The 19,545-nt window shown below is 44.9% G+C and overlaps 1 protein-coding gene across 1 annotated transcript in view; it reads right to left on the reverse strand.

The window, feature by feature from the left end:
- Positions 1-2,086: 2,086 nt before the first annotated feature.
- Positions 2,087-19,545, reverse strand: part of Hibch (3-hydroxyisobutyryl-CoA hydrolase) — a 69,433-nt gene continuing 51,974 nt past the window's right edge. Inside the window, exon 11 of the mRNA XM_075693780.1 lies at positions 2,087-4,928. Coding sequence (XP_075549895.1) covers positions 4,810-4,928 — 119 coding nt within the window. The 3' untranslated portion in view covers positions 2,087-4,809. The remainder of the gene's footprint in view (positions 4,929-19,545) is intronic.

Genomic DNA, 19,545 nt, shown 5'->3' on the forward strand with positions numbered 1-19,545 from the left:
TTACTTGGCTCGGACGCCTGCTTTTTCAACCTCGTTGAACAGCATAACATTGTACCAAGGCAATTCCCTCCGACGTATCAAAAGCAAGTCTTCAGCATTCACCTTTCTTCATCGCAAAGTTTTGATATGACCCATCTCGAGGAATCTCAACAAGCAGCATTGAAAGACGTTCAGAAATTTGTAGACATTTTTTCGAAGTCCCGAATGGACTTAAGGTGCGATGAGAGTGAGCAACACCACACTGCACTGACCAATAACGTTCCCATTCACTGACTGCCACAGCGATGCTCCCAGGCCAACAAAGCTGGGATCACAAGACAAGTTGCCTGTCTTCTCGAACAAGGTGTAGCACAACCATCTCTCTCACCTTATGCTGCACCTGTCATTCTAGTGAAAAAGAAAGGCAAAGGCTGTACCCGTTTGTGCATAGACTACTAGAAACTTAACACTGCTACCCTGCCAGACTATCAACCTAAACCACACATCGATGACATGCTAGACAACTTGGGTACCTCCTGATACTTGTCAACTTGATATATTATGTCAGGTTATTGGCACATACAAATGCATGAAGAGGACATTCCGAAAATGGATTTTGTAACATCTGATGGCCAACATGAATGGTTAGTTATGTTTTTTGGTCTAAAGACTGCCCCCGCCACATTCGAAAGGGCTGTAAAATCAATAATCACAAAGCATCATTTGAAGGATGTTGTCAACTACTTCGATAACATTGTGGTGTTTTCTAACACATTTTCAGAGCATGTAAGCCTTATGTAAGCCTAATGTAAGTGCGAGAAACGAAGAAAATGTTCAGGTTGACATCATGCCCTTGCGTCACACACACGTCCATGGTGACGAACACTATAAAGGACGGTGAGGTGTGCCGCCTGATTGCCACATCATCTGTTCTGCGTAGTCTGATCCATACTCCTAGGAGAAAGCGGTGCAGGTGCAGATTAATACTCACGGACTTGTACAATGCACGTTGGCTCCTCCGATTGACTCACGGGCCCTGGTTGCACAGAAAGTTGACTCTTATATGCAATTCTTGTTCCAACATGGTACAGAGCATGGAGGACTGGACACGACTACAGTGGACCAGCATGTCTGTTCCATCTGTATTTGTTTTATCGTCTTATCTGCACTGCTTGCCAAGTCATGCATTTTCTCGCATTGGCTCTGTTGTCTTACTGTGCCTCTGTATTACGCTCTGGTCTTGCCTTCCTGAACCCGCTTCCATGTTTGCGACCTTAACTCGAGGGACATTTTGATCAATGCAAACTCTGCTGGGAATAGGCACTGTACATTTAGAACCTCATTATAATAAGTTGCATCCAACACGAAAATGCCTTTGTTATATCTGATATTTGTTGTAAGCATAAATGACACTATCAGTGAAAAAAATAAATTTGTGACCATATCTATGCAAAATACATGGAAGCAAGATGCCTCTTACAGGTCAGCTAAGGGTCTCCTGTCTATATTGATGGCCTGTCGGTGGCCTGCCAAGCTGATAAGTGGTGTATGAACTAAGTTACAAACATGCTTTGCACTAGTACCAATGATAGGCAACCATGCGATTGGTGTGATCACATGGGATTGGCACTTTGGCTTGCTGGTTGCAGGAAAGCTAGGCCTACCTCATGGCTCATAACACATGTCCCTGCAGAATATAACATTTCAATTTAACATGTATTTGGCACTCTTGCTAAGAGAATATGTACTTGCAGTTGCAAGTGAACAAATACAGTTGAGCCTTAATATAATAAACACGGATATAATGAAATGTCATTGATATCAGCATGTAAAATGCATGCTAATAACAAATATCAGATATAATGCAGGATTTTCGTGTCAAATGCAACTTTGTTATAACACAGTTTGACTGTATTCACTTCATTGCAACCTCTATCGTTCCCAATCCTTTATTTTTGGTTTTATTTATAAGAGTATAATGATTTTGAAATACAGCAAGTCCCAACCAAATTTTAGGTCTACTTAGTCGTATCCATGTTCGTGTATATGTCAATGTTTGACAGTAGTTAAAAAAGAAAAAAGAAACCACAACAGACACGTTGGCAGCTTAAGTGCACTTTCAAGCTTTAATTTGAAACTTCGCTTCTCTCTTCGAAAAGCCCCTAATGTGTGAATGGGTAACAGTGCATTCATGCACATGCTGTCCTCCATTTGCATCCCTTGCTCACTTGGACTGTTCACACCCTACAATGCTCACTGCAACTCTCCTCCTGTGTCTGTCGCAAAAGCGGGCAGTCTAATAAACAACCCACGCACGTGAACAACAAGGGCCTGCTAAAATAATAACAACAAACTGCTGTTCAAACAACACTGGGCACTAGAAACCTAGTGCAAAAAAAAAAAAAAAAAATAGAGCTACAAAGCAATACGAAGTTTGATGACAATATCACTCAAATCTCTGTGCCGCAAAAGCCATGCTGCCATGGAAAGCACAGCAGCGAAAGAAGAAGAGGTGGCATTCCCGTAAAGACTGGTTTTGGCAACTGGAATTTGTTGCTTGAGTGCTGCGGTCACACCTTCTCAACCTGGTTTACATACCTGTGCTGACTTGCTCATATGTTATCAAGCATTTTTGCAAATGCTCAGCATCGCAACATTTTTCTTCAATGTATATAATGAAGGCCTCCTGCTCTCCTGAAACCGTTACAGCCAATACAAAAAGTCTGATGCAGTTATATACTTGCACCCATAAGGAGTTTCTTGCGAAGGACACCAGAGAGAAATGTCACACGAGTGTCTGCATATGGCATATGCACATGTGTTTTTCCAGGATGGGAATGACTTGCAGGGATCGATTTGCCTGAAATTTGCCCTTTTCGCTTCAAATGACTCAGTGGATTATGTTTCTGAGGTTCACTTTATTTTTTCTTGGCAAATTTATTGTGGAGCAAAACCTGGTCTCATATACCCTCTAATTTCTGCCACTTGATGATTTTCAGAACATCGTGAATAAAAATGATTTGTTTAGGTGAACAAAAGCAATTAGGCATTGTGGGTGTTACTTGCCAATGGCAACACTGTACAGCTTTAGCAGTGTATAAACCCCAGAGTAATGTGATATGCTTATATGCTGGAAATTACACAACAAAATCATTGCGAGGGTACTATGCAATGCAGCTGAACTGCAATGAACCATAAATGAAACAGCAATGCGTTTTCTCAATAGATCCTTTCCAAACTGTGGACGAATTTGCAATTCCCGTGGTGCCTGAGCGATTACAGCGGCCTCTAGTAATTATAATATGCGAACTCTTTCTTTGTGAAATGAAAATGACTGGACCAACATTCAAAAAACTTTTCATAAACTTTTCATACGTCAGGGTTCCAGGTTACTGGTCACCGCTGCAGTGATCTTGTTGGCACACCGACTGCTACGATGAGTGACATGTTCACGAATGCCAGTCACTGAGGAAAGGCTCTTCAGTAAGAGAATTTTTGGGAATATAGGCATCAATTTGCGTACTTTAGTTAAAGCAAGCATAAAGACTGCTCTGTTAACACTCCCAATGAAAACATACTAGGCTGGTGTAGTTTTCCATGGCATGCACTCTGATCCTGCTGTACGATGAACAATTAACTTAATGTGTGACAGTCACTTTAATTAAGCTCTGAGCACAAGGGTAAGTCCACACCAAAATTTGCTATGGATTGTCTTTTGCAGTGGGCAGTAGTGTGACAATCTGCTCAGATTTCTTGGGGTGCAGGTCTGCGAGAATCAAGAGAGATTATGAAGAAGCTGACTAGCTGCATGTGCAAAATTCTGGGGGGATGCTGCGCTATGTTGAATATGTATGCGAGGCACAACATTGTAAACAATACTTAGCTCTCAAAGGCTTATGAATGTGCACAACGGGAAGGTAAACATTTCTGGCACAACGCTACAGTTCTGATAAACTGTTTCACTAAAAAAAGTTGGTTATTGCAGCAGAAAGTTCAAGTGCTTGTGGCAGCCGCGTGCCACAATGCTCCCACACAAATCCAAATCGACCGCATGAAAATTGTGTCTAACTTAATGCACTGACTAAAACTGCGGTTTGCCCAAGTTAAACTATCATGAATTTACGGGATCACTGTTTGGGCAAAGTAAAGAACTCCAATGCATGTGGCTCAGCAACACTAACTAACCCTCTGCATTCACTTTAAGATCACGTACAGCCAATTCTGCCCATTAAAATGCAACACGTATGCATGACTATTCGCAAACCAAGCATGAAAGTCATTTGACTGAACTGGGTCCAATGTTTGCGATGCTGCACATCTAAACTGCCTTTTCACCAGGCAACAGCAAGTAAAACTTCTTCAGCTGTTAATAGAAAAGCAAGAGAAGCACAGAATTCAGGGCTAGCACTCCACTAAACAGATCTCTAAAGAACACTGGCTCCTTGGAGACTCTCACTGGCTCTAAAGTTGGAAAGGTTTGACTCTACTGTGGTCGAACAGCATCACAGACGACAGATGAGGAGCACAGACTACACGAGACAGAGCTCACCCTGTGTAGACTGCCCGTCTGTCGCCTGTCCTGTTTTACCACAACGAACACCACCGGCTTGCCAAAAAGCAGATCATAGCTCTTGCCCAGACGCTCAAGTTCGTTGGTTCTTCGACCTCACTTGTGCGCAAAGTCCAAACCAGCAACCCTGACCAAGGTAGGTCGACATCGCACCTGCAGGCACAAGGAACTGAACGGAGGAGCTGAGTTGGAGAAGAAAAAAAAAAAGAAAAAAAGTTAAAGGCAACAGGGAAGACGCTGCCCACTTCATCCGCAGGTACTCAGAGCCTGAGCTCCTTGTCACTTGGCAGTGGCTCGAAGTAGGAGTTGACTTTCTCATCCGTGACTTCTTCCAAGGTCGCTGGGCTCCATTTGGGAGTGCCCGTGCGGTCGATTAGCACTGCACGCAAGCAGAACAGGGCGTTCAGGTCAAGTCAACTGTGCACGAAAGTAGTACATGCTGCATTTCTACTGTATGCTGGGTGCGAAATTACAGGGTTTTGTCACCATCATCGGCCTATTTCAAGTACATTGCAGGACAAAGGCCTCCTCCTTCTGCGATCTAGTCACCTCAAATCATCAGAAAAAACATTTAGAAAGGGGGGGGGGGGGGTTAGGCATCAAAACCAGAATATAATTATGAGGTATACCGTAGTGAAAGACTCCAGATTAATTTTGATTATCTGAGGTTACAGCACGTGCCTAAATAAAAGTAAATGAGCGTTAATGTATTTCACCCCCACTGAAATGTGGATGCCACAGCTGGGATCTAACTTGTGACCTCAATCTCAGCAGCGCAACGCCATTGCTACGGGGTTAACAGTAGACCTCTGTCTTTGTCCCTGAAATGTTCTGATCATCTGCAAATTGCCAGCTGGTACTCTGCAGCCTTTCACTTCACATTACCTGACCTGACCAACTCCATGTACAGTTTGTATACTTTTTTACAGCATAAGCTGTTATGGGCTCATTCTAATTATGACTTTGGTTGGCGATGGTGTCCGCCGCTGCTGGTGTCCGTCGTGGCTGTCGTCGGGAATGAGGAAAAAAAATTGCAGTTCCCACCAGGATCGAACCCGGGCCCACTGCGCAGGAGTCAGCTACTTTACCACTGGGCCAAGCCAGTGCCAGCTAGCTTGTAGCGGAAAATGCCCCATACATGTGTCCTAGCACGCCAGGAAACACGCAATGCGAGATGCGTGCCATGTAGCATTGATATGTGCACACTTTACATTGCAGCTGCATAATATTGCACCAGTTGGCATGCCATGTAACAGTTGCACAGGTAACGGTACAAGGTAAATAAAGAAGTCTTGAAGAAAATGAGGATTAAGGAGATGCATTAGAAATCAGAGAATGACAAACATGTGTGGCATGCCTGATTAAATCAAGCAGGCAAGGTAACTTTGTCACCAGCCCGTTTCAAAGAGGATGCCAATAAATTATAATCACCATTATCATCATTGTTTGCATCGCATTATGACACTTCTCAGGCTATGTTAGACGCTCTCCGCTTGGCGTTGATGCGTGCACACTTCACATTGCAGTTGCATATTATTGCAACAGGTGGCAAGCCATGTAGCAGTTTATAGCTAGGGGTACAAGGTTGATAAAGAAGGTTTGAGGAAGAAAGAGAATATTAAGGAACTGCACACAAAAATCCTAGAATGAAAAACGTGTATAGCATACCTGAATAAATCAAGCAGGCTACGTGACTGTTTGTTACCGCCCCATTTCAGAGGGGATGCCAATAAATCATCATCATCATCATTAACATTGTATCATGCCACTTGTCACGTGATGCGAGATGTGCGCTGTGTAGCGTTGACATGTGCACACTTTGCATTGCAGTTGCATAAAATTACACCAGGTGGCACGCCATGAAGCAGTTGCAAAGGTAACGGTACAAGAGAGATTCTTGAAGAAGAAGAGGATTAAGGATATGTATAAAAAGTCTGAGAATGACAAACGTGTGTAGCATACCTGAGCAAATCAAGCAGGCTAGGTGACTGTTTGTCACCGCCCCTTTTCAAGGGGATGCCAATAAATCATCATTATCATCATCAATCGTACCATTTGTCATAACTTGAGAGGCGCGCCGCATAGTGTACACATGTGCAAATTTTGCATTGTAGTTGCATTGTATTCCACCAAGTGTCCCGACATGCAGCAGTTGTATGTAGCAGTTGCATGTTGCATGTAGCTGGACCTGGTTAATTATAACAAGCTAGGCAACTATTCATCACCGCCTCGTTTTAAAGGGGATAGAAATAAATGATCATCATCAGCAGCAGCATCGTATCATACCAGGGGTCAAAGGCTGTGACCTGTGTGCCGTGTAATCTCAATACCTGTGTTTACTCTTTAGTAAATGTTATGGCACCTTCTTGCAAGGTACAAACCCTCTAGTGCATGCTGCCAAAAATGAAACTCCTATGGAGACACTCTTCTGGCTTATGCTGTTGACTGTGTTGCGTGTGATGTGCAGACCTGTGACTTTTTTGCTATTTATATGCGACAAAAGAGTAGGAGGTAGGAGCAAATATGGCAGATACTACCAAGGCATGACCAGCAGCTTACCACTATCCTTGAAAAGGAACATCGACAATAATTGCATTCTACCCATACTAATATAAGGGGCAGCAACTTCAAGGTGAATGAAGAAACTTGAGAAGAGGTTAAAGTCCAAAATGTAACAGCGCGACTTGAAAGAAGCACAAGAATAGAAGAGCAGACATGGACAAATGCTCGTGCAGCAAAACTAGCTCAATCTTTGGTATCATTAAGAGCTAAGGGACGTGCCAGGAGTTCTTGGAACAAAAAACAATAGGTATAATGTTAACGTCCAACAAGGTTTTAATCACTGAACCCACTTGTAACAATGTTAAGTAAACCGGGGTAGATGTTACTGTAGATGATATTAAGAGAAAGATATTGAGCCGGGCGGGTCATATGATATATCGCATACGTTATTAGAGTAGAAGGGAAATGCAGTTGAAGACGGCAGAGAACTCGGCAGTGTAATGAAATTGGGATATTGGCAGGCATAAGATGGTGCCAGCTGACGCAAGACAAGGATAACTGAAGATCATTGAGAAATACCATCCTGCAGTGGATACAAATAGGCTGCTGCTGCTGATGCAACATGCCATGCTTTAATGTGATAACGTTAAGGGCCCTGTGTCGCAGAAATTCGGTGAGAGCGCAGGCGTCGGCGCTGGCATCCACGGCCGAGAAAATCATTCCGAACCATCCCTAACTACGCATGCAGGAGAGGGAGGCATGGCGGCGTTGTACGCTAGCAGCAACTGTGCATTGCACAACCACGCCCGAAGGGCACAAAAGATTGTGGCTCAGTCACCCACGTACAAGGGAGGAAAGCGGGAAGGAAGCATGCTGTCTTCCATCATGCGCATAGTGCCGGGGGGGTGGGGGTGTCACGGTGTTTTACTCCGGCAACAACTGCGCATGCCCACGGTGCACCTTATCTTCAAAGCAATCTGCATCGGGGCTGAGTCGATGGCAGCTCATACCTATGTTCGTGCTGAGTTCTCCCTGCTCAGTTTGCGTTGAAGCGAATGTTTGCAAGTTTATACGGCCGACAAAACTACTATCCTTACTTCGTGTAACTTTGTACACATTTGCTATCGCAATCGACGGTTCGTATTTTCGGCGAAACTTGCTTTTTTAGAGGTGGCTGCAGAAAAAAAAAAATTGCTCATAATTTTACACCGCATAATGAACACACCCCAACTTTGCGCATATTTTTCGGGAGAAATAGTGCGTTCATTATGTGAGTAAATATGGTACTTGAGCTGAGTGCTCATATAAGTGATTACCTTCCAATATTTCTATTAATGACCCAGTGTTCACTTACAACACCCAAACATTGTTTGCCACAAACGATTCGAGATGTCAATATACACCGCCTGAATAAGTTTGGTGAAGCAACGTTGCTAAAGGATTGGCCAGAACTAATGCATACCATAGACCCAGAAACTGCTTATGAACTCTTCTGCGCTAGGCCAGTTTGATAAAAGTTTATCATCTAATGTGATTTCACTTCGCGTTTTCCCGTCTTCTCATTCGAGAAAACCACTTCCAGGGCAATGTCGAATTTCATTATTACATTGTTATTGAACAAGGTATGTAAATACTGTCTCTTCTCTCTGTGCAAAAGATTTACTTTGTTCCTTTGTACCTCAAGTTCATGCAATTCTTCTTCAGTTCCAGTGTCAATAAAAGTTTTGTATAGGTGGTTTTTGGTGTGAATTTCATTGATACACTTTGCATTTTTTAATAATTTTTTTACTTTGCATGCAGGTTTATCTACTTTGTAGTTAAGCATTTATCATAGGCCTCCACTTGCAAATACTTTTAATAACTATTTTACAACTTTAGTAAAGAGTACTCATGATCTTAATTCTTTGAGTTAAGTTGGCTGCTGGACTAATCAATTTGCAATTTTAGAGTGGACTATGAAAATGAGGTATTTACTGCTTTTATGTCTACCAAGAACCGCAGACATCGTGATGTTGGTGGATTTGAGATCACACCAATTAAGCATGTCCTGGACGTGATTCTACTTGCATTAGAACACATTTTTAACTTTATAATCTCCAGTGGCTTCTTCCCGAAAATAAACTACAGCTTGTGAAGGTAATAGTTATGCACAAAGGTGGTGATCAAATCGAGTTAGCAAACTATCGACCAATATAGCTGTCGCCCATTCGTTCTAAAGGTATAGGAAAGCTAGTATATACCCTCATGATGTTTTTAGCGAAACACAAACTGATCACTAGTATGCGGTATATGTCTTTGTGAAAGGGCAGTAGATAGAAAGTGCCTCACTTACTCAAGAAGAAATTAAATTGGAGTTGTTTGAACAGCAATTATGTACTTTCGGTATCTTTGCTAATTATTCGAAGGCATTCGCTAGTATAAATCATGCTGCACTACTTAACAAACTATAACATTATGGTGTTTGTGGCATCTTTCTTGAACTAATGCTTTCATATTGTCATGATTGCTACTGGGCAGGAACGGCATGCGGCCGGACGGCCAGGAGCACAATAACGCTCACACAAGAATGGGAACACTGCACCCGTTTATTCAGTGACAGCCCTTTTTACAGACGTTCTGAAGCAGCTCGCGGTACATGTGCAACGTCAGTCTCGCGTCACGGCTAACGAGGTTTTTTTGTCTTCGTTGCCGTTCGATCAAGTGACTTGGCTAAGCGATTGGCTAAACTGCTCTTTAGTTACCATAGAACGCCCCTGGATGATGGACGATCACCATCTCAACGTCTTTTGGGTTATCAGATCCGTTCTCGGTTAGACATGTGCCGCGAGCTGCTTCAGAACGTCTGGAAAAAGGGCTGTCGCTGAATAACCGGGCGCAGTGTTCCCGTTCTTGTGTGTGCATTATTATGCTCCTGGCTGTCCGGCCGGATGCCGTTCCTGCCCGGTAGCAGTCATAACAGTGGCAACGAGCAACGAACCAGCACCTTGATGACGGTGAACACGCCTGCCATGGCGTACCAAGTTCCACAGTTCGACGATGCCAAGGACAAGTGGTCGTCGTACTACATCAGAGTTGAGTCATACTTCGAGAATAACGACATCATCGATGGCGCTAAAAAAAAAAAAAGGCGCTTCTCATCTCGGCACTGAGATCGAAGCCTGTCGACGTACTGAGTGGGCATCGTGCCCCGCGGAAGGTGACTGAGTTAACCTACACGGAAGCGGTTACCATTCTCGAAGAATTTTACACACCCACGACAAATGAGATAGCCGCAAGCTTCAAGTTCTTTACCCGCATTCAAAGGGAAGAGAAATCATCTCAGCAGTTTATTGTGGGGCTTTGACGCCTGGCTGATAAATGCAACTTCGGGACCATGTTGAATCGCCTGCTGCGAGACAGGATCGTGTGCAGAATTCACAGCAGTGACGTGCAGCCCTGATTTCTCACACGAAACTGATGTTTAAACACGCCAAATGTTTCAACTGTAGGAAAAAGGGACACCTAGCTACCATGTGTTGATCTAAAGGAAAGCGACCGCAGCAGAGTTTGGCGCTGAGCAGCGGCTGAATGGAAAGTGCCGAAGCCGAGATCTGTGCACAGTTGCATACACTAAAGCCCCAAGCAACCGCAGCCAACGGACTCGTCAGCCCGGTACGACACAATTTTTGCTGGGGCGGAGCCGACATCGTGATGGAAATTGACACCGGCTTACCCATGTGCGTGGTGTCCTGGGACGTCTACTGCCAACATCGCACAAGCTGGCCCTGCCTTGAAAAATCCAGCTTGAAGTTGTCATGCTACTTGGGTCTGTTGGCTATAACCGGGAAGCTAACGCTCCCAGTTTCACACTGCGGCACGACTGTTACGGCGTCACTGACCGTTGATCACATCTCCGGACCGAGCCTGTGCGGCCGTGATCTCACCCAGGGACTGAACAATGAACGGGCTGCGGTTTTGAGCGTAAGGAGCAAGGGCTAAACATGCAAGTGATCCTGTGTGAGTACGAGGATGTGTTTGGACCTGAACTGGGTCTGTTCAAGGTTCCGCCCGCTCATCTATACATGAAGAAGGATGCGGTTCCAAAGTTCTTCAGAGCCAGGCCGCTTCCATATGCAATGCGAGAAAAGGTTTCTAACGAGCTGGACAGGCTTGTTAAATCCAGAGTACTGTCCCCGGTGGCTCACTCGGAGTGGGCGACGCCGATAATTCTGGTAATGAAGAAAGACGGAACAGTTCAATTGTGCGTCGATTACAAGCTAACGGTAAATGCCAGCTGTGTGACAGAGCAGTACCCACTCCCGGTAATCAATTACCTTTTTGCTGCACTGCACGAGGGTGACATTTACAGCACATCGGCCCTTCGAGACGCCTACAACCAGATTCCCCTGGATGAGCAGTCAAAGAAGTTGACTGTCATTAACACACATCGAGGATTACTCTGCTTTAATCACCTGCCATTTGGTGTGTCTTCTGCCCCAACTATCTTTCAGCGAATAATGGACAGCGTTCTGAACGGGTTGCTGGCAGTCCAGGAGTACTTGGACGACGTTCTGGTTGCCGAGAAGAGGAATGACGGCGGAAAGAACCTCAAGGCAGTTCTCCAGTGGTTTCGAGGGTACGGCGTCAAGCTAAGGATGGACAAGTGCACCTTCAGGATGCCTGAGGTTTCGTACCTTGGCCACAAGATCGGCACGGGAGGGCTGCAACCTCTGGAGAAGAACATGGACGCTATCATGAAGGCGCCAACACCTAAGAACGAGAGTGAACTGCGTTCCTACTTGGGTTTTCTCACATATTACAGCAAGTTCTTTCCCAATATGGCCAGTCTGCTATCCCCGCTCTACGATTTGCTAACGAAAGAATGTCGCTGGAATTGGGGCTCTCAACAACGGGAAGCGTTTCAGAAGTAAAAAAAAAAAACGCTTTATGCAATGCCAAAATGCTTACTCACTTTGATCCGTCACTGCCGCTGCGCTTGGAGTGCGATGCGTCACTGAAAGGAATCGGAGCGGTACCGTCCCATCGCATTGGCAATGTTGACAAGTCTATAGGTTTTCGCTCTTGAAGACTTACCAAAGCGGAAAGGAATTATTCACAACTTGAGCGTGAAGCGTTGGCCCTAGTGTTCAGGGTATCAAAGTTTCGGGACTCCCTACTGGGAAGAACATTCACCTTGATCATGGATCACAAGCCGCTGGTCTATTTCGCGAAGATCATCCCACGCCCATCATGGCTGCCGCAAGAATTTAGCGTTGGTCCTTGCTGCTGGGAGCATACCAGTACAATATAGAGTACAAACCTGGCTCGCACAACCTGAATGCAGACGCACTCAGTCGGCTTCCTCTAGAAACCACCAAGGACACATAAGAGGAGCTACACGAGCACGTGCACTCGCTGCAGCAGCTGGATGACACGCCCCTTTCTTCGCAAGCAATGAGACAGTTTACTGAGAAAGATCGAGTACTTAGAAATGTCAAGTCCTACGTGCTTCATGGTTGGCCAAAGGAGCGCAAAGCACCTGATTCGCAGTTGGAACCATACTTCGCACGAAAGAGTGAGCTAACCGTTTATGAAGGTCTCATTTACTGGGGTCACAGAGTCGTGATTCCCGAGGCTGCTCGTGGTGACATGCTGCAACTCCTGCACAAGACACACCAGGGAATGTCTGCAATGAAGGCATTGGCCCGTACGGTCATGTGGCGGCCCGGCATCGATGGAGCTATCGAACAAATCAGTAGGAATTGTACTACATGCATACAAGCAAGCGCAACGACACCGGCGAAAATACCAGTAAGCTGGCCACTAACGCACGAGAATTGGTCACGTGTACATTTGGATTATGCTGGTCCAGTGAATAATACCATGATCCCAGTGGCCATAGATTCACATTTGAAATGGATTGAAACAATTCCAGTGCGTCATGCCACAGCACAGTCGACAGTTACATCCCTGCGTGAAATCTTCTGCAGGCAGGGTATACCAAGAACCATTGTGACAGACAACGGGACTCAGTTCACGTCAGAGACTTTCACGAAGTTTCTGACAGGAAATAACATAAAGCATTTTCGTATGGCACCATATCACCCCCAATTGAACAGGCTTGCTGAACGCGCCGTGCGGACACTGAAAGATGGCCTCAAGAAGGTTTGATCAAGTGACTTGGATGAGTGATTGGCTTAACTGCTCTTTAGCTACTGCAGAACGCCCATGTATGATGGACGATCACCGTTTCAACGTCTTTTGGTTTATCAGATTCGTTCTCGGTTAGACAGGCGTTGCGAGCTGCTTCAGAACGTCTGGAAAAAGGGCGGTCACTAAATAAGCGGGCGCAGTGTTCCCATTCTTGTGAGAGCGTTATTATGCTCCTGGCTGTCCGGCCGGATACCGTTCCTGTCCGGTAGCAGTCATAACACATATTTTCAACACCTTAGGCAGCAAAAAATCAAAAATTAAATTATGGGGCTTTACGTGCCAAAACCACTTTCTTATTATGAGGCATGCTGTAGTGGAGGACTCCGGAAATTTCGACCACCTGGGGTTCTTTAATGTGCACCTAAATTTAAGCACATGGGTGTTTTCGCATTTCGCCCCCATCACCTTAGGCAGCAAGTGATAATAGACAGATAGATGTCAAATTTAAAGCCAGTTCTTGCAGGAGTGCCACAGGGAAGTATCCTCAGGTCTCTGCATATTTTTCATTTATATTAATGACTTAGTTACTATAAATAATAATGTAAAATTCATTAGGCACATGGATGGCACAACATTGCTGGTTACTGCACAAAGTTCCACTCAGGCTACATATCAGTATTATGAATCAAGCACTAGTAAAGCTGTCCTCCTGGTCTACTGGAAAGTAATTTGGTACAAATATTAAGAAAATCACAGCTGTTATCTCCAGACCAAAAAATTGTAATGTCCCTGTGAGATTAACATTACAACTTAATAATTCTGTTATACTGATTGTGCCTACTGTTAAGTGCCTTCGAGTTGTACTAAAACAACATGCCATGGGACACACACTGATTTAGTTGCTGCTAAAATATTCTGTGTGAGTGTAATCTTGTGCAGGTTAAGATTTTTTTTCTGTCCCTAAAACCATCAAGCTTCTCCTCTACAAGTCCTTACTTCTCAGTCAAATGAACTACTGTTATCGTGTTTGGGGTACTACAGCTCTTACTAATCTCACCACACCACATAGAGTTAAAAAATAAAAATAAAGGCTGCCCCAATTATTTTGGATGTTCCCCACAACACCCATATGCACCCACCTTTTTTAAAAGCAATATTTACGTCCTATGCCTGATATTTATGAGTAAACACTAATTCACTGGTATAAGACAAGTATTAGCAAAGACAATAATTTTAAACACAGCCTGGAACTTAAAATGTAGAAAGAGAAAGCTAAATACACACAGCTGCAATGCCTGGGAGATGAAGGATTAATTACATCTACCAAATGCTGTGCTTTAGATTACCAGCTTGTCTAAACAAAATCTATATTGTACAAAATTCATTATTGTGCTTTTTCTTTCGATATAATTACATTTTACATTACATATGCATATTTTATATGTGCTATATATGCATTCCGTTTCATTTGTGTTTATTCTATATATATGCATTATGTTTGTCCCTCATCAAACTGGGACGACAACAGCCCTACTGAATATGTACCACCTCACTTTACACTCTGCCGCTGCCTGTTAAAAAAGGCCACGGACCACGTCCAGCCATAAAACCTTTTTTGTTCACAGTCCTCAACATTTTGGTGTTGAAATAAAGAGAAACTATTTGTCCATTCTTGCAATTATACTAGGGGTGTATGAATATTGGTAACTTTCAAATAACAAATCGAATATGTATTGCCCTATTCGATTCTGTCTTCAAATAAAGCAGTCACTATTCATAAATGTGAATATTTTTCTAGTAGTTCCAGAATACTTCAAATCGCCAACTGTGTGATAAATGTTATTCCAGCAGCCACAGCAGACATAAAACATGAGAAATTAATTAGTGGAGCACGGTACATCACTCAGAGAGCCACGTTTTTCTGGCTAAACTGTTGTCATTTGCACTCGCCAACGAGTGCTGCCTATGCAAATAAATTGCTTTTTACAGCGTAAACTGTTATGGGCTCACTCCCATAGCAGTTTCGTTTGGTGATGGTGTCCACCGCCACTGCCGCCTCCACTGCCGGTGTCCGAAGACCGTAACAGCTATTGCCGGGAATGAGAAATAAAATACAGAGTTCCCGCCGGGATCAATCTCAGGCCCGCTGCATGGGAGTCAGCTACAATACCACTGAGCCACGCCAGCGCTTGCTAGCATGCAGAGGAAAAAATGTTCTGAAAACGTGTCCTAGCGTGCGAGGAGACACGCGATGGCACATGCGCACAGTGTAGCGTCGATACGTGCACATTTTGAATTGCAATTGCATATTATTGCAACAAGTAGAACGCCATGTAGCAGATGCACAGGTAGCCGTATAAGGCAGTTACAGAAGGTTTGAGCAAGAAAAAGAAATTTGAGGAGATTTATACAAGAATGCTAGAAAATATGTACATTGCACACCTAGTTAAATCAAGCTGGCTAGGGGACTACACAGTGCAGTCCACTTATAGCGATACCACACATAACAATATATCGGTCATAACGATGGGTCAAGGTAACAGTGCCATTTTATGCATTAGGTCTATGGGAGAAAAACCCATATATAACGATATGTTATTCATCGCATATCGGATATAACTATCATAACTTTGCCATTAGGAAAGCGTTTTTCATGCAGAATAATCCTGACATTTGCGTTGCTTGGTTTCCCTGAAACGAACGATGCCGAGATGGGGCGATGTTCACCTACGTGAGTTCGTATCTGCTGCCATAATCGCGCAGAGCGTCGTATTCCGCCTGTACCACCCACGCACCAGAGAGCATTGTGAGTTGGCGCAGCACGCCACAAGATGGCGCCTGCTGCTTCACATTTTTGCGCGTTGCCCACAATCGCACCGAAAGAGAGAGAGAGAGAAAACGAGAAAAAGAAAAGGAGGTGAAAAGCAAAGCAGTGCGGTGGCGCCTATCCCCCAACTCAGTCCCTCTCGCAGCGAGCGCGACAGTAGCTTCACAGCTGAAGCCACCGAAGCAGCGAACAGCCCAGTTCAAAGATGGCGCCGACAAAGCGCAAAGCTGTGTCACTTGACACGAAGTTGCAAATTTTGCAGGATTTTCGATGCGGTTCCATGGCGAGCGCCCTCGTGAAGAAATATGAGCTCGCTCAGTCAACAATATCAACAATTCTGAAAACCGGGAGCACCGCAATTGTGAAGGCAGCAAGTATTAGTGGCCATGCCGATCAGCAGAAAAGGGTTAGGGACCCTTTGTACGCCGATGTGGAAGAGTTGCTTTACCAGTGGTTTACCACAACCTGTGCGCATAATGTGCCAATCAGTGGGCCAATACTTGCCGCCAAAGTGAAAAACATTGCTTTTCTTTGGGGATGGCCAAAATTTGAGCCTGGAGGAGGCTGGATTCAGCGTTTTAAACAGCGGCACGGCATCATTTATAAAAACATGGTAGGGGAAGCGGCATCCTTGGATATGCAGGCGAAGCAGCAGTGGCTACTGACATAGCTGCTCGGCATGCTGGAGCATTACGCAGACAAGGATATTCACAACTGCGACGAAACTGCTCTTTTTTTTTTCAAATGTTGCCGTCAAAAGTGCACGCTTTTGAAGAAGATATATGCCCCGGTGGGAAGCACTCTAAACTTGTGACTGTGTTGCTGTGCCTTAGCATGGACAGGAGCCATCACTTCAAGCCTTTCATTATTGGGCTATCCAAGAAGCCAGCATGCTTCAAGAATCAGCACATCCCCGTCTGCTATGGCAGCAATAAGAAGGCGTGGATGACCCGCGACTTGTTTGAAGAGTGGTAGCTTGAGTTGGACAGCATAATTGAAAGTCAGGGAGGAAGAGTAGTGTTGCTACTGGACAAGTGCACACAGCGTTAGCCCGAAGCTGACATCGTTCGAATTATGTTTCTGCTTCCCAACACGACGGCAGGCCTGCAGCCGTTGGACGCTGGCATGATAGCCAACTTTAAGGCTTTTGCTGTGTGTGTGGCACACTTGATTTTGTACCCCACTGCTGCGATAACCCTGTTAGGGTTGCAGTATGTATATAAAAAAGAAAGGTCTTTATATCGGTGGCACATGCTAGAGTGGGTAATTTTAGTCATTGACCGCACAGCTCCTGGCACATCGGGCCATGTAGATGGCCCCCTGACCTGAAAATCAGCCTTTTGAAGGCCGTGCGCTTCGTCTATGGTGCATGGTACGATGTGAAGCAGTCCATTATACAAAACTGCTTCAAAAAGGCGGGCTTTGGGCATGAGGACGAACCTACCCCACTCCCGATAGTGAGACCAACACGGTGGATGCCGCCAACTTAACCGAGCTCTGGCAGCAGGTCGCTACTGGTGACACAGGTGGTGCGTCGATGGAAGAGTTCTTGACTGCAGACAATGCTGCCCTGTTCTGCGTTGAGATCACCGACGATGCAATTGCCGAAGGTATGCTGTCACAACAGACGGCAATGTGTGCGACGGTTGCGACGGCAGCAGCGACAGTGACAATGAGATTGACAGTGGCTCCTTGACCTCGACCTCGATGTTCACGCAAAGTGCATTGTCGTCGATTTACTCCTTAATTGCCAGTGTTCGTGCAGCAGCTGGAAGCTTTGCATACCGCAGTTGTGAAGCTGAAACTGCCGCGAAAGCGAGTGCAGATTTCAGATTATTTCAATGCACAAAACGCTTGACAGGATCTTTGGCACTAGAAATAAAGTTTTGTTTTTCACAGCCTACTTTCTACATCTATTCTTTAGTGCAAGTGGCGAATTCGGCTTTGGAGCTGTAAAGGTACGTCGGCTGCTTTTTTTTTACGGCAGTCCAGATATAGCGATCGTTGGTTATAATGACAGGGTGTCTACCGATTGACATTTCCAAATTCCCTGATTTTTCCAGGTTTTCCCTGAGTGAATTTGCAATATTCCCTGAGTGACACAGAACTTTGTTTTATGTCAAGACGGGCTCCCTACATCATGTCGCCCAATGGTGTCACTCTAGTAAGCATGTCAAAAAATAAAAAGCAGCTTAATCGAGTTTGAATAGTAAGGGGTAGTGTTTATTTTATTCAAAAAGAAAACAGAAGGGAGGGGTTAGTAAAATGCACAGCGAATAAAATATCTTCGAAAGAAATAGTAAATAAAACCCATTGCAAATCGAGTCGAACATTCTCAAATATGAATATGAAAGAGATGCATGCAGAACATTTTCGAACATGAGCTACTTCTATCAATTGATAGCAAGCTAATTGTTATGAGGCCAGAACTTTATCACACGTGAGATTATCCCGCAACAGCTGGTAAGTCAACCTCAACTGTCCTGACACACTCTCAGCCTCCACACAACACCTCAGTGTTGCGTTTCACAATTCTAAAAGAGTTTTTCTGCTTGGATGAGGGACACCTGCATCTCGGCATCAATGAACACTTTGCTTTTAGAGTGCAAGCTCCTCCAAAAGAAGTGGCGGCATGCTTCCTTTCCTGTTCATTTCTGAATGCGTAAGTCCTTTGTCTTCTTGTTCTCCTCCGGCTGCGCGTCCGCTACACGGACTATTTGAAGCATCCTCTTGGACAATTGTACAGTCAGCGTCCGATTTTTCGAACTCCCGAGGGGCCGCGAAAACGTCCGAAAAAGTGAATGCATGTCTTTTACAGCCCTTGAGGGTTCAAATCGCCACAGGCACGTCCGAAAAATCTCTGAAGGCCTGCCAGTATACTTATTAGGCATATCGGTACTTGTACTGTGACGGGAGATGACGGGTGCACGCGTGTATAATTAAGGAATACATACCGTGCCCCGTGACACTTGCCCCTTCCCACACTTGTTATGCTTCACGGCGTAACATTACTGTAATGAGGCGAAGCTGACTTTCGGGAACCGGCATTATGCAACGCGCCGTGCTTTCCGAACTTCGAAGCCAATCGCGATGACCACAAAGGCGGTATCGGTACCATTGCTGGCAGCGGCAAATTATTTCAGTAAAAAACACGACACAGAACGGCAAGAAGTTTAATGCCAAATCTCGAAGCAGCTAGGCCTAGCATTGCCGTGGTGGTGGCTACGGCTGCAGGCGCATCTTCGTGCGAGTGTGCCGGGTCGAGGCGGCGAGGTTATCAAAATGACGGCGGTGGTGGTTTTGATTAATGCCATTTCGGACCCGCGGCCACGGCAAAAAGTCAGAAAAATCAGACGGCGAAGGGTTCTTGTGTTCGAAATTTCATACGTTTCTATACATTTACCCTATGGGGCACGTAGTTGTGCCGCGAAGCCGTCCGAATTATCTGGCGTCCGGAAAGTCAGTCATTGACTGTATTCTGGCAACTCCTCCAGCCGACGTGGCGTCAAAGAACATTCGTTACGATTCCTCTCTG

The sequence above is a fragment of the Dermacentor variabilis genome, chromosome 5, assembly GCF_050947875.1.
Source record: "Dermacentor variabilis isolate Ectoservices chromosome 5, ASM5094787v1, whole genome shotgun sequence".
Taxonomy (NCBI): domain Eukaryota; kingdom Metazoa; phylum Arthropoda; class Arachnida; order Ixodida; family Ixodidae; genus Dermacentor; species Dermacentor variabilis.